The 14,648-nt window shown below is 41.4% G+C and overlaps 1 protein-coding gene across 1 annotated transcript in view; it reads right to left on the bottom strand.

The window, feature by feature from the left end:
* The window catches only part of limk1a (LIM domain kinase 1a), a 64,255-nt gene extending 55,418 nt beyond the window's left edge, over positions 1-8,837 (bottom strand). Inside the window, exons 1-2 of the mRNA XM_036150307.1 lie at positions 8,545-8,837; positions 5,259-5,358 (exon numbers count right to left, since the gene is read on the bottom strand). Coding sequence (XP_036006200.1) covers positions 5,259-5,358; positions 8,545-8,602 — 158 coding nt within the window. The 5' untranslated portion in view covers positions 8,603-8,837. The remainder of the gene's footprint in view (positions 1-5,258; positions 5,359-8,544) is intronic.
* Positions 8,838-14,648: the final 5,811 nt, after the last annotated feature.

A 14,648-nucleotide genomic window follows, 5' to 3' on the forward strand; every position in this document is an offset into this window, starting at 1 on the left:
GATTTGAGTAGGTAAAATGGATTATCTGCCAATGGAATGAGTATTTTGACTCCTAAAATAAGATAATTAGACATCCTGCACTTCAAATAAGATGGAGATGAATTGTTCCTATTTTAAGTGCAAAAATCTTATTCCATTGGCAAATAGTCTTATTTACCTGCTCAAATCAAGGACAAATACACTAATTTTAACAACATTTTACTTATTTCTAGTCATGGACCGCGGAACGCATCTTACATTGGTCGGGCTCATCAGACTAGTGGCCGAGCGGGGGGGGGGGGGGGGGGGGGGGGGGGGTTGTAAGGCAAACGCGGCCAAGCGGGGGGGGGGGGGGGGGGGGGGGGGGGCCGCGCAGCGGGGAGAGACACGCTTTTCGCGGAGTGGGGGGGGGGTGAAGAGACAAGCGCGGCCGACAAGCGCGGGGGAGGACTTGATCATCAAAAGTAGGTAGGGCCGCGGCCCTACCGGCCCTACCGGTTCCGCGGTCCATGTTTCTAGTTCTGTTTTTGCAGTGAAAATACAGGCTACCGATTAGAAAGTGGATATAAATAATGGGCGTTGCTTCTGATTCTGGTCAAAGCTGCATTTTACTCACTGACCAACAGGGGGCGACTCCTGTGCCAGCAAAATTAAGATTATATAGAAGTCTACGAGTAAATTATCATTTATTTTTACGTGATGTTTTACCTCAACTTGAGATTTATTTTAGAAATGCATGATCACTGCTGCTGGTTCCAGGATTTAGCAAAAAAGTACTTACTTTTTAGTACCTAAAAAGTAAGAAATCAATGCACGCTATGATCACATAGAGATAAACACTTGTCTCGCAATACCTTTTCAGATTTTATCAGTTATTTTGAAATCCTACATTTTTCCAATCTTAAACTTTGAGAGTTTTCTGATATTTGGCCCGTTTTTTTCCCCACATAGGAGATATTTCTACATCATCCTCTTCAGACAGATACAGCTCAGATTTTAGTTTCTGTGTCGGCTGTACGCGCCGGCAGAGACAACCCAGAGCGTCCTGGTCAGAGGGTGGGGCCAAAACACACAGGTGAATAACAACATATTGAGAAATATAGTGAGGAAAGAGCTGCAGTTTTCTCTGTGTAGACCAGGAGCAGGAACAGAAACGCCGCATTGGTATTCTGCTGAGAAACCACTTTATTGGTTCTTTTTGGCTCTTTTCCCCCCTGATCCTCTTCTAAGTAGACATCATCACCTCCTGTGAGGATGAGCTAAAAACCCTAATAACTGGAGGACACAATTTTTCACGATGTCGGAGCAGCTTGTGCATACAGACACCTAGAAGCCCTTAATCGGGCAAACAAGCTAACCTGTTTAAATAAAAACACTGAAAATCAATTGTGTACCGGAGGTGCTTTTTTCATTTTTGTGCAGAGCATCAGTGTTCTGCTGAATAATTTAAAAATTAAAACCAACTGAGGCTCAGCAGCAAGTAAAAAAAAAAAAAAAAAACGCAGATAATAACAAATGGTTATGTGTGGATTTTACAAACACGTGGAGATGAATAAAAATTAACATGGTGCGAGATCGCGTGGGCAGTGAAATCTACAATCCTTTGGCTGAAAATCTTAGATTTACGGCCTGCTGGCCTGTAGGGACGGTACAAACTGCACATCTGTATTACACAGATATGGTAAAAAATAAAGCAGGAAACAGATGAATACCTAAAGATAGTTAAGAAGTGGTTTAATAAGAGCTTCAATAATTCAACTCTTAGGTATTTAAGGTGTTTTAGCTTAAGTTGTTTTCAGATCAGTTAAGCAGAAAGAAAATTTAAAAATGTTGCTAGAATTCATTCAAGGTGACTCAAAGTCTCTCTCTTGCACAATTTACCAGCATTTCAATCCTGAAACTGCACAAATACTGAATTTGGATGCACTTTGATTATAATCTGCGCTTCCAGGCAGCCTGGGTGGAACACCAGCCTGTAACTCGGTTCCAAGAGGCGTCAGTGTCAGGACTCGTTCAAACATCACGTCAGCTTCCTGCATCCTTGTGGAGGCCCGCTGCTGCTGAAACGACTGCGGATCATTAGGATGACTGACAGGAGCCATAACAACATTCCTCCAAGCTGCGCTGAGGCGTTCTCAGAATTAACAAGTTCAAATCTGCAGCAAATTCAGACATTTACCTTTATTTTTGTTTTTAGATGAGCCTTAGCCGTCTCTTATCACAATGATTAAGTTTGAGTCAACAAGTTTTCTTTTTATTGGTTCTATCTAATACGGCACTCATGGGGTTAGATTAGGGTAGCTTGCATTGTCGATTACACTTTATATGGTTCCTAAAACTCCAAAATGTCAACATGGAAAGAAATCCAGACGCTATAATAAAAATATGCCATTTCTATTTATATCACTCGGCCATCACTAAACAAACAGCTCCAAATCCTGAAGATTTTCAACACAATCCTTGCATAGACACAGAAAGAAGAAAACACAGTGAAAATGGCTTAAGGCTTCACAACAATCTGATAAAAGCCTAAACAAAGACTAATATAATCAGATGCAATCAGCACTGTGCTTGTTTTTAACAGTAATTTTGCAAAAGAAAACATGAATACAAAGTAAAACAAATAATTATTTAAGGTTGTTCCATGAATTTCACCAGAGCAGCAGGAGTTTATACCAGGAAGGAGCTGTGGATAGAGCCTCAGCCATCCAAACCGGACCTGTTCTCAGTAACGCATGCAAGTCAAAACTCGTCTAAAATTTATCAGGAAGATAAGGCTGTTGCAACCTTGTTAAAGAGACAATTACGTCTGTTTTAGCAAACCAACCAGAGAGCAAGCAGTCAACGTGATGGCAGAGTGCTTCAACTCTGGGAGAACCTGAACCGAACTCAGACTGGCAGCGTTTACACCATTAAAACGTTAATGGTCAGGGAGGGGAGAACACAGAAATACAGAAGAGCTAAAGAGACGCCTGAAAGGCTGTAACAGGGTGAGGCTGCAAAAGTTTGCATAGTCATCCATCGCTGAATAATAAAAAGAAAAAAAAAGTGCCGAGTTGGAGCGAAGGGTTTTACGGCTCTAAGGGATTACAGCCTAGGAAGAAAATGTCAGTATATAACTTTAAAAGGAGCAATAAGTGATGTTGAGTACTGTCTGTAGACCAAAACGAGCCGCGTGACAAGCCACGCCCCTCTCTACCTTCACGCAGTGGGTGCTGCACCCCGGCACCCATTTCCCTTCCCCTTCTCATCTGGCGCCATAAATTCACAGCAAACTCATAACTTTACAATGCTGTATGCACGCAAGGCCAGCCTGGCTTTGTAAACAACAGACTGGAGAACAACACAGAGAGATGCTGTGTGACGTTTAACCATTATTCCGTCTAAAAAGATACCTTTAGCTCTGCACATCACTATTTTTTTTTGTTCCTTATCTAAAAAACAATGAATTTTCGCTTATTGCTCCTTTAAAGTATGGATATGGGTTTTGATTAATTTGCACATTTTTGTTCTTTTTATCTTCATTTAATAGTTTCATGGTGAGGTAGGGTGTAAATATATGGGTGCAACCCGGCACACACACCTCAGATGTGAACTTAAAACCTAAATAGCCGTCTTTTTACAAGAACTCCAAATAGTACAGTAGAACCATAGGCTTAGTCAAAGCAAGCTGACCCTCGCCAAGTTTGCATTTGCCAGTGCATTTATGCATGCTACAGGGGCCTGAGGTGCAAATTTCATTCACATGCAAACAGCAATAAAGACCTTTAACCTTGATGTTTAATTGAAGGCCTGCATGTGAACGTTTACTTCTAGACACGCCTGGAAAACCCTGTTTCATTGAAGTTCATCATTTCATTTGACAAATATAAATGCAATTAATGATGGGTTAGTGTGTCAAAATTTGAACGTGGATGCCGAGTTTTATTCACTAAAGTGATGACATGCTACAGACTGAAGGAGGGAAGATACGTGTAGAAAGATGAGCCATGAGGATTATGGCTGAAGTGATAGATTGCTGTTACTTTTGATGAGGTGGAGCCAGACGGACTCTGATGCCAAAAGAAAAAAAATAATTTAACTAGGCCGGACTCCACTGTCCCAGTAAGCTGCCCATCCGGACCGAGGAGAGGAGATGATCACCCGGTATACCCTGAGTTTTGCCATGTTAGCCGTTCTGTTCTTCAGCATCCTAAGTCTCATCTGTCACAGGTAGAGTTTATGCAAAGTTCTCGAAGACGTCGTGTTCTCCCGGTGAGGTATTTAAAGTTGCATTCCTTCACATTAACAACGCGGTTCTGTTGGTTCAAAAAGCCGACTGTGCCGTCAGGCGAGCTGAGAGTCAGAAAGAAACGTTTCCCCAAGTCCAAATCTGGCTCCACTCTTCGTTTTAGACAAACATTTGGCATCAGGCTTCAGAATCAGCCCGTAAAATCTTTTTACTTTGGAATCCAGTGAAACCCGTAATCTCCTGGTAATTATTAGATTTTAGTGATTTAATATTTGCACCATGGAGAGTTCCTTATTCTGGTCAGTAGAAGTAGTTTGTAGATCCAAATTATGTTTCATGTTTGTTTTCTGTTGATCAGCAGTGATTAAACATTAGTTGACTGATTAGTAACTCACTATTTTAGTATTCCCAGCTCTTGTAGTTTTTTTTTTATATTGTGTCGTTATTCTTTGCATTCATTTCAAATAAATCCTGAGAAACCCACATAGATCCTCCTGTTGTGCTATAGAGGTTAATGAACACAGCTCTGTGGAAAGGAAGTTTGACTAGCTAATGAATGGATTTGTGAACATTAATATGATTTTATGTAGCAGTAAAATAACTACTTTAATGCTTTTATGGCTCTAAAAATTAGCACCAGAAGATTGAAAATGTTGGGTATTTTTCTATCCAGCTACATAAAACCCATGGGCAGCAAACAAAAAGGAAGTAGGAGCAAACAATCACCAATGCCTCCCTGATTAATATGCTGTCAAACCTTTATAGTATCGTGATAAATATGTTGCAGCTTTAGGCATGTGAGCTCATTTAGCAAGGAGACCCTGTCCTTTGCTTTAGGACAGAAATAAGTGAAAACAGTGTTACAGTCACTGTTGGTGCTCTGGTTCAATCTCCAAGGGTCATTTTTCAGTCCGAGGCCAAACGTCAAGATAAGAAAAGCATTGCATTGAGCAGCTAAAAGGGTATTTCCTATAATAACTAATGGATAGCAACCAGAACCAATGCTGGGGACATCGCTGCATGCGCTGCTCTGAGGTTCGTTTTCTACCTGAAGCAGACGGTGTGCCAGTCGGCGTTGAGGGCCTGGAGGTACTGCTCATCGTAGATCCTCTCCTTGCATCCCGCGCACTCGGGCAGACTTCCTCCAGCTGCAAAGACACGTGGGAAACGGGATCAAACCCACGCGGATGTGACATTTGCCATGAGCCTCGGCAGATCCAACAAGGTTGTGTTTGTGTCTGTGTTTTGCGTGACGCCGTTATCTGTCTCTCTATGCAAACCGCCTCAGCTGGTTTATGATTCATCCGGGGAAGGGAATCGAACACACGGCAAACGGCTCCTCTGACATCACTGCATCTCAATGCATGAACATAACAGCCAGTGTTCTGTTGCCGGTCGGACTTCTGGCTAAACTGGTTATAAGCTGGAAACGTTAGAGTAATATTTAGCTTCAGAGTTCAGTCGTGTTGCAAGAACACAAACAATGCTGTCAGGTTTTAATTTCCTTAATATTCAAACTTTCTGTTCCAGTGTTTACTTTGATCTATAAGAATCTACATGAAACCAGTTAGTAGAGTTTCAGGGAAGCTTTAGGGAACATCTCCTGCAGCTTATTTCAATGTTAGTGTCTAATATTTGTTAAAAACCCTTAAAGAAACCTTGAGAGAACCTTTGGAGGTTCTCCAAAATTTTGATTTAAGGAGCCTTTAGAGGACATTCCCTGACATATCCAAGAAGGTCACACTGTGATCAATCGTTTCAAACTTACTTTCAGGGGAACCTTTGGGGAAAGTTCCCTGCTGGTTCTTTCAAGATTACATTATGAAAGTTGCACTTTTGCAGGAACCTTCTCTAAAAGGTGTTCTAAATGTTACATTTAGAACATTTTAAAAGGAACCTTTAGCAAAGATTCCTTGGTAGTTTCCAAACGGCTGCTCTATCAGGTTTGCATTTACCCGTCAGGGAAGAATTACCGAATGGGCCGCAAAGGTTCTCCCCAGGTTGGATTTTAAAGGTTCTTAACATTTGAGGGACATCTGGAGAAGATCGACTGGTCGCTGTTATTGCTGTTTTGTGCAATAACAGTTTTGTGTACTGTTATTGCACAAAACTTTCAGGGAACCTTCAGGGAAATGTTCATTGGGGGTTCTCTAAAGATTACATTCTGAGACGTGACGAGAACCTTCAGGTTGTGGAGAACCGTTAAGGAACATTTAGTAGTGTCCAAAAATGTGTCAGCGTCAATGTTTAAACTAGAACCTGCAGTGAACGTTTCATACGGTTCTCTAAAGGCGTCATTGTAAAACTCATAACTAGCCTTCATTGAAACTTTAAGAAATGACAGTTCTCTGAATGTCACATTATAAAAAGGTATCAGTGGCTTTAAGGCAACTTTTAAGGAACATCCTAGAAAGGACACTTAAATGTGAATATAGTTATTCTGCGGGGAACATTTAAGGAACTGTCTCACCAGGTGCACTGCAGATTACATCCTAAAAGCTTTAGGGGAAGGGTACAATTAAAGCTAACCTTCAAGAAAGCTTTAGGGAACGACCCCCGAAGGCTTTCTAAAGATTACCTCATGAATGGTGTCCTTCAGGGAACTTTGGTTAAAAAGGTTACATTGTGGAAGTTGTAATTAACCTTTAGGGAACCATTACAGAACATTTCCAGACGGTTTCAGTAAAGAGACATTGGGACACTAGAAAGTAGCTGCCAGGGATGAGTTTAGGTAAGATTCTCTTAAACCTACATTTTGAAAACTGCTGCTAACCTTGCAAGAACCTTTAGGGAACCAATCTTCAGAAAATATTTAACAGAAGTTATCTAAGGGTAACTAGAGATGCAATGATTTAAAATGTGGGCTATATTTACTTATTGGATGTGCTAAACAAAGTGATTCTCTGTTAGTTTCCATAAGGTTTCAGAATCAATGTTGAGAATAATCATCAGTAGACCTTTGGTGGATGTTCCCTAACGGCGGCAGTGAGCTTAATTGAAACAGAAAACGGCATTTTCACCAATCAAATTTCACCAGGAGTCAAAGTAATAGACTGCCCTGTCAAAGAAAAAAAAAACTTTGTTGGTCATCACCAGATTAACAAATCATTTTTGCTTCCAAGTTTTCCATTTGTTTTAAGAGCTTTTATTTTTTGGCTGACCACATCAGCTAATGTGGGTTAAGTAGCATTAATGTGATCACTGATGTATTATTAAAGACCAGGATGCTAAGGTTGCACAGCACAGTTTTCTTTGAAAGTTGCCTACCTGGACAACAAAGCAACACGTGCATACATTAACAAGACCTCGACGATAAAGGCCGTCTGCACAGCGCCGTTTGATAGCCCACAGATTAAAGCAGAGTCCTTCTCGCTAGGAGAAAAACTTTGATCTCAGGAAAAAGAAGCAAAAAAAATATATAATAATAATAATTTGGGTGTGTGAGAATGGGTCAATCTGTGATGCATCGTTCACTGCGGAGGAGAAATTGGCAGCGGCTGCAGACAGAAGACATCCATCTCTTTGAAAACGTCGCATCCTGAAGGCGAGACGGAGCTTAGTTGCAAAGCATCAACAGATATGAATATTGGAGGCGATATATGTTTGCAACACTCGTTGGTTTTCCTTCTTCCCCGTATTTCTGAGACGGCCTGGCAAAAGCAAACAGAGACACACCCTCGTCGTTTCCACACACACGGCATGACCTGCATAGGTGAAGCTCTGGTAACTCATTCCTCAGCGATAACGTCTTGCAGAGTCATTTCAATGCAAATGCAAACCACATACAAAACCTGTATTGTTCCACACATAGAACATGACAGATCTAACTAAAGGATGCAAACAGGAGGCAGGAGATGATGACATTACACTGATTCTTACTGTCAAAAAATCTACAATATCTAACTAAAACATTAGTTAAACATGTCATTAGCTCTAACTTTTAGCAAGAAAGCACTCCCCCCCCTCCTTATAATTAGAAATTATGTATGATCGCAGTTCTTTATCAGATTTAGACCTAAGAATTTAGCTTTTTCTTACGGTGTTGTGGTTCTTGTTCTATTCTGATCAATAAACAAGCATGTTTATGGTTGCACATGCAGAGGGACGCTTGGTGTGAGCGTCTTCACTGCACACAAGCATGATGGATGCAGCAACCGGAGGAAAACATGGCTTCAGTTCAGAGGCAGCACCCAACAACATACAGCCCGCCTGCAGACATAACGCTGACACGTCCACGTCTGAGCCGTGGATATAAGAAACACAATTACAGAGCTGCGCCTTTACTGCCACTGGCTGCAGCATCCTCTGCGTTTTAAACGCAGACAGCGCCTCACCTTCCTCCTCTCCCATGCGTTCGTCCTTCCAGGTGCAGCAAAGCAGCATCAACCTCATTCACTCTCCTCTGGAGAGCCTCTGCTCGACAGATAAGCGGTCGTCGACGTCCCTCCCCGGCGGCTCCACCGCAGCGCGCTCCCCTGGTGGCGTTGCCTGACTGTGGCTCGGTCGATCCCTGCAGCTGCAGCGGCCCACGCTGCTTCCTCCTGCCCGCTGCTGTTCGCTCGTCTCTGCGGCGCTTCATTCAACAGAGCCGCCGACCAATGAAGTGACAGAGCCGGGGAGAGGAAAGTACAGAGAGGCTGGCCCGCCGGGCGGGAGGGAACACGCCCCGCTTCTTGAATTCAAGATTTTCGTTGGAGGGGGTGGAGGGGAGGGAGCGCGGCATATATGTATGGCAAGTTAATTTAACATATAATCTAAGCACTATTATTAGCGTTACAATGGATAGGGGAAGTAAGACCATTACTATCAATAATACTTTCAATTATATGTTCAGATTCGAGTTCAGCTTTAATTAGTATACAAAATCACTTTTCACAAAGTAGATTAGACATATTAATTGAAATACAGCAAATTCTATATCAAATTCAAATGATGGGTATTGGTGTTACATTTATTTGGGTACCAGCACATATAGGGATTAATAGAAATGAAATTGCAGAAAAGATTGCTAAGAAAGCATCTAAATATATAACTATTGATATGATAATTAACTTAAATAAGACAGAAATTAAAAGTATCATTAAACAAAGAATGAAGGAAAGGTGGCAAAAACAATGGGCAGAAGAAAGGAGAGGAAGATGGTTTTATAGGATTCAACGGAAAGTCGGAGAAATGAGGATAGCAGAAGGAAACAGTTATTTCAAGACTTAGATTTGGATCTTTAAATAAAACACTATTCAAAACAGGGAAACATATGTCGGGAAAATGTGAATATTGTGGACAAGATGGAACAGCAGAACATGTAGTGATGTAGTGTAAGAAATATGAAGAAGAAAGAAGGAATTTGGTTAGAGATCTTAATAAGGAGAAAGTTAAATATATATGATAGAATAGATATTCTGCAGAAAAAGTCAAAAAATAAATGTTATCAATATTTATTTAAATATTTATTAATAACAGGAATAATTAGGAGGATTTAGTATTTGTAAATTAACAGTATACGTATAGATATATAGATACATAAATATAAGCATCTTTGGGAAATGGCCATTTTGACCCACACTCCTCACTAGTTGGTGAGGTGGCTGTAATGCACACCAGAAAGCTGTTTGCCAATCGCCAATAAACTCAACAAGAAGAATAAGAATAAGAACATATAATCTAACCAAGCTTTTATTGACTTGTGGTGACTTCCAATCATGGCAGGTGTAAGAGCAGATCTTAATGAACCAAAAACACATCGACTTTAATGTGGACTTTCAGATCGTGCTGCTGTGGTCACCTAACAAAGCCGGTGTGTTTCACAACCGGTGGGAGACGCAGGACCACTGGGCTGGTCCACTGGGCTGAGCTGTGTGCTGCACCTTCATCTAACCTTTCCAGATCCATGCATTGCTTTAAATACAAACACAGTTGTTGTGCATCATCATCAACATGCTATTATCTGCAACAAAGTCTGCACAGCAACGGATTTCTCTGTTTAGATAGACGTTCGCAGTGTGCTCGCTGTGTGCCTAGAGTATACCCCTGCTTCTTCTTTATCTCACTAATGTCACACTTGTTTCACAATCCCGTATTATTTATGGTTTTGGGACTTTCTCCCGTGGTGGATAATGGGTGGGTTGACTTCAACCCCCTTGTTTAGTTTAGGGGCCTGGCTTTTAGCTGGTCTGAAAATGTTATATGTAATTATGTGTGTTGATAATTACACATAACAGCCTGATTGTTATATGATTGTGATTAGGAGGGAAAATGGTTAGTTAAAATGCTGCCTTTGAAATTCTTGGCGTCTGTCTTGAGAAGTCAGTTTGTTATTTGATCAAATTGCTTGCCATACTTCCGCAAACAGTGCAGGTACTGAATAACGTAAACAACTACCCGAGGAGTCTAGGACATTTTAAGAGAGCTCAACTGTTTGCTTTGAAATGCCTTCCTCTGTGTATTTTGTTTTATTTTGGCATCTACTTAAACTGCAAACTAAGCACTTCGTCACAGATCACACGCCGCATTCCATTTGCAGTCGGAACTCGGAAATTCCGGCTTCCTGTCGGAAAAATAAGCTCCCCTGGGAAAGTCGGAGAAATAGGGTGTTTTCACTGACGTCACTGGCCAACTTCCGGTCCGCCATATTGGGTGGCACACTTCCTTATCTCTAGTTGTCTTACACGTATTATCGTATCGCGAATGGATAAGTACGCCAGCGGGCTAGAGCGACCAGATAAGGACGTATATCTGAGGAAATGTTCCGTGATCGACCATATGGACCCGTATGCCCTCCACGGTGCCTTGTTAAGCCGTAATCCAGATGATTGGCCAAATGTAGAGCACGGTGACATAGTGCATTACCTGGTGTTCGGTGAAAACCCTCTGCACACTCTTGAGGAAATGAGAGCTTACAAGGATCTAGAGGCTCACAACCAGTTCACATCTGGTTATGTACATCAAGGAAATCGCCATCATACGTGGACGGGTGAGTTTTAATAAGATGGTAAAAATGTAAACAATCCGACGCAAATGTGTTGCACCGCCCGCCGGCGGCGGGCGGTGCGCGAAGGCGCTTGGCTGCAAGGCCGATCGACGCCGCTCGCGGCTTTAATTATTTAAGCAGAACAATGACCAGTGCAAAATTAAGTTGTATTTACCGTATTGGCGCCGGTAGGAGCTGCAGATCATAAAGCCAGCAAACAGTGGGAACACAGCAACTCGTTCAAAGGTAAGCTGCGTACAGACGGGTTAGCACATGCTAACCGTTAGCGCTAACAACCACTCGCGCATGTAATGTACTTTTAACTTGCTGCTATGTGTTTCAAACGTTTAGAACACACTCTCATTGACATCGGGATACTGTGGAAAGTTATGTTCGGTCTTACAGCCGCGATCCAAGCGAGCCGACGACTCTTTGTTATCGCTAACAGTTGTTCTCCGTGGTTGCGCCTCCAGGCAGGAAAGCGGTGGAAAATTAATCTGTTTCTATGTTTTTCCCATGGCGATCATGTGTTGCGCTGTTACAGCCCACAATACAGCAACGGTTTACCATGGTTGAAATCAAGTTAAGGTGAAATTAATCAAATTAAAACACGGCTGAGAGAGGGAGTACAGTACGCGGTAGTAATAGGCAGTAGAGGCGGCGGAGGCAGTCAACACGGCAGCCGCGGAAAGTAATAAGTCATAACGCCCAAGCCCTATTATTAATATATTCTTCTTATATGTTTTAAATACTTAACAGTTAATTACCTGTGACAAAGTGAGCACCGCAGACTCTGGCGTATTCCAGCTTAACACCATCCAAATCGGACCTGGATATCTGTGTCAGCCATAGGTGACGGCGTTGTTCAGAGAGCTGTTTTTTTTTTTCACACTGATTCACTATTACGGCTGGTAGGCGATAGAAAGAGCGTTGATCTCCACCTCCACGGGCCGTGCAACCAACCATTAAACACGTTTTCCCCATTGTTCACTTCCAATACTGCCTAAGGCGTCATACAATGCAGGTCAACGGTGCGAAACGACCCAATATGGCGGACGCGCTGAGTAGTCACGTGAGCGTGACGTCAGCTGAAAACACCCTATTGTTGTTCCATTCCATTTGCCTTGGAATTCAAAAACTGAAGCTGCGAACAAAGCGTTCCAGTTAACACAGTCGTAGAAGTTGGGATTTCTAAAATAAATAAATAAATAAATAAAAGGTTTGGAAAGGCAAATTTATTTGTATAGCACATTCCAGTACAAAGACAACGCAAAGTGCTTTATGACTAAAACATAGGAAAATAAAAACAGAATAAAAGCAAGTTGGAATAAATTTTAAACAAAACATGGGAGAATAGAAACTAAAAGCAAATATTAAAAATTGTTGGACTACAAACTTGAACTAATGATGTTTCCGTTTACAGTTTAACTAGACCAGTCAAAGGCAATCCTAAACAAATGTGTTTTTAATCTAGATTTAAAAGAAATCAGGCTTTCAGCACTTTTACAGTTTTCTGGAAGTTTGTTCCAAATAAGTGGAGCATAGGAACTAAATGCTGCTTCTCCGTGTTTCGTTCTGGTTCTGGGTTTGCAGAGTAGAGTATTGGTGTCAGCTACTTTTGCAGGATGGGAATCCTGGATGAGGGGTTGTCCCTGGAGATCTTTAGGAAACACCAGCATGGCTTTGATCCCACCGATCCCAGAACAGACCGCTCCCTCGTCTGGCTGTTTTCACTCACCGAGTGGGTCATTTACAGCTTTATATAAGATCTTTTGCCTCAGCCATGGCTGGAGTGAGGAGAACACACTAATAAAAAAAGATTTTTACAGAAATCTCATGGAATTTTTATGGAAATTTGTACATTCACCTTTGGTGTCAGTTGACTGAAAACCAGAAACTGAGAGACGTTTAATGCAGACTGAAGTACTTTTGCACTGCTGTGAATTGCTTTAGTTGTTTCAGTTTAATATAACAAAATTTTGTTTTGCATAGCCATTCCTGATAAGCTAATATTTTGAATAGGAAATAAGCAAACGTAAGTTTTGGTTATGACATTACCAATACACTGAATTACAGTGTAGTCACAATCATATCATTGGGAATAGAGAACAATGAAGCACTAGTGCACTGTTACGCTGAGGTGAGTGAAACTCAAGATGAGTCAAAACACAAAGTGTATAAAGTAGTATGACGCATAGTTGTTATGTTCAGAGGTTTTAACAAACTTAAGGGTCCTTACCTTCTGCACATGAGTATAGAAGGGCTGCATACATGAAAAAAAATCTAAAAAGTATGTTATGTGCATTTAGACGTCGTTGTCCAGTCCTTTTTTGGAATCACTTATTGATGCAATTGCAGCTGCAGGACATTGAAGCATGTCTTTGCAAGTTTTGCACATCTGCAAACTAACAGTTTGCCCATTCCTCCTTCCAAAGCAGCACAAGCTCAGTCGGATTTGGATTGAGAGGGTCTGAACATCCATTTTCCACTCCTCCAGCTGATTCTCAATTGGCTATAGGTCTTTGACTGGTCTACCCTAACCCATTAACGTACTTTGATCTAAAAAAAAAAACCAACAACTTCAAATGTAGCTCTGGTTGTGTTTGCTGGAAGGTGACATTCAGTCTCAACTCTTTTTCAGCCTCTAATAGGTTTTCTTTGGGGTTATCTGACCAGAGCACCGTCCTGCACACGTTTGCTGTGTCCGCCACATGACTCCTTGCAGACTGTAAACATTGCTTCTCATTAACTCGCTTTCAACCCTTAGCTTTCTTCCAGTCATTAATTCATAAAGGCCAGATTTGTGAAGCGCACAACTAATAGACACTGAGGTGTCCTGTGCTTTTTTCCCATTTCCGAATGATGGACTGTGGGATGTTCAGTGTTGGTGAAATTGTTTTATAACCCAACCCTACTTTAAATGTCCCCACATCTTTCTCTTTGACCTGCTGTGTTCTTTGGTTATTCTGATGCTGTTCTTTCACTAATGTTCTCTAATAAACCTGGGAGCGGCTGCAGACAGAACAGCTGGATTTATACTAAGAGTAACGTACACACTGGTGGAGTTTATTTAATGATTAGAGCGCATCCGGAGCTAATATGTTTTTACTGAATATGTATTTGGAGCATCCGAGTAAAAGGAGCAGAATGCCAAAGCGTGACAAACCATTTAAAATTTTATCTGAAGTGAACATTAAAGACCAAGCACCATTTGCCTTCTACTTTACAATCAAAGGATACTTAGTGTTAATCATCTTGTAAAATCCCAAGAAAATACATAAAGTTTGTGGTTGCATTATGACAAAATGTGCAAGCCACTATAGTCACCATGGTCAGATGTAGATTGTCTGCACCTTTCCTCAGGTATGCAGCTGAAAATACTTTTGACGCTGGAAAATCTAGGATGGTTTTAGTTAAGTGAGTTGTTCTGGTGTTTTAATGAATGAACAAACCAAACAAGAAGAAAACAGC

This window comes from Fundulus heteroclitus, chromosome 18 (assembly GCF_011125445.2).
Source record: "Fundulus heteroclitus isolate FHET01 chromosome 18, MU-UCD_Fhet_4.1, whole genome shotgun sequence".
Lineage (NCBI taxonomy): Eukaryota > Metazoa > Chordata > Actinopteri > Cyprinodontiformes > Fundulidae > Fundulus > Fundulus heteroclitus.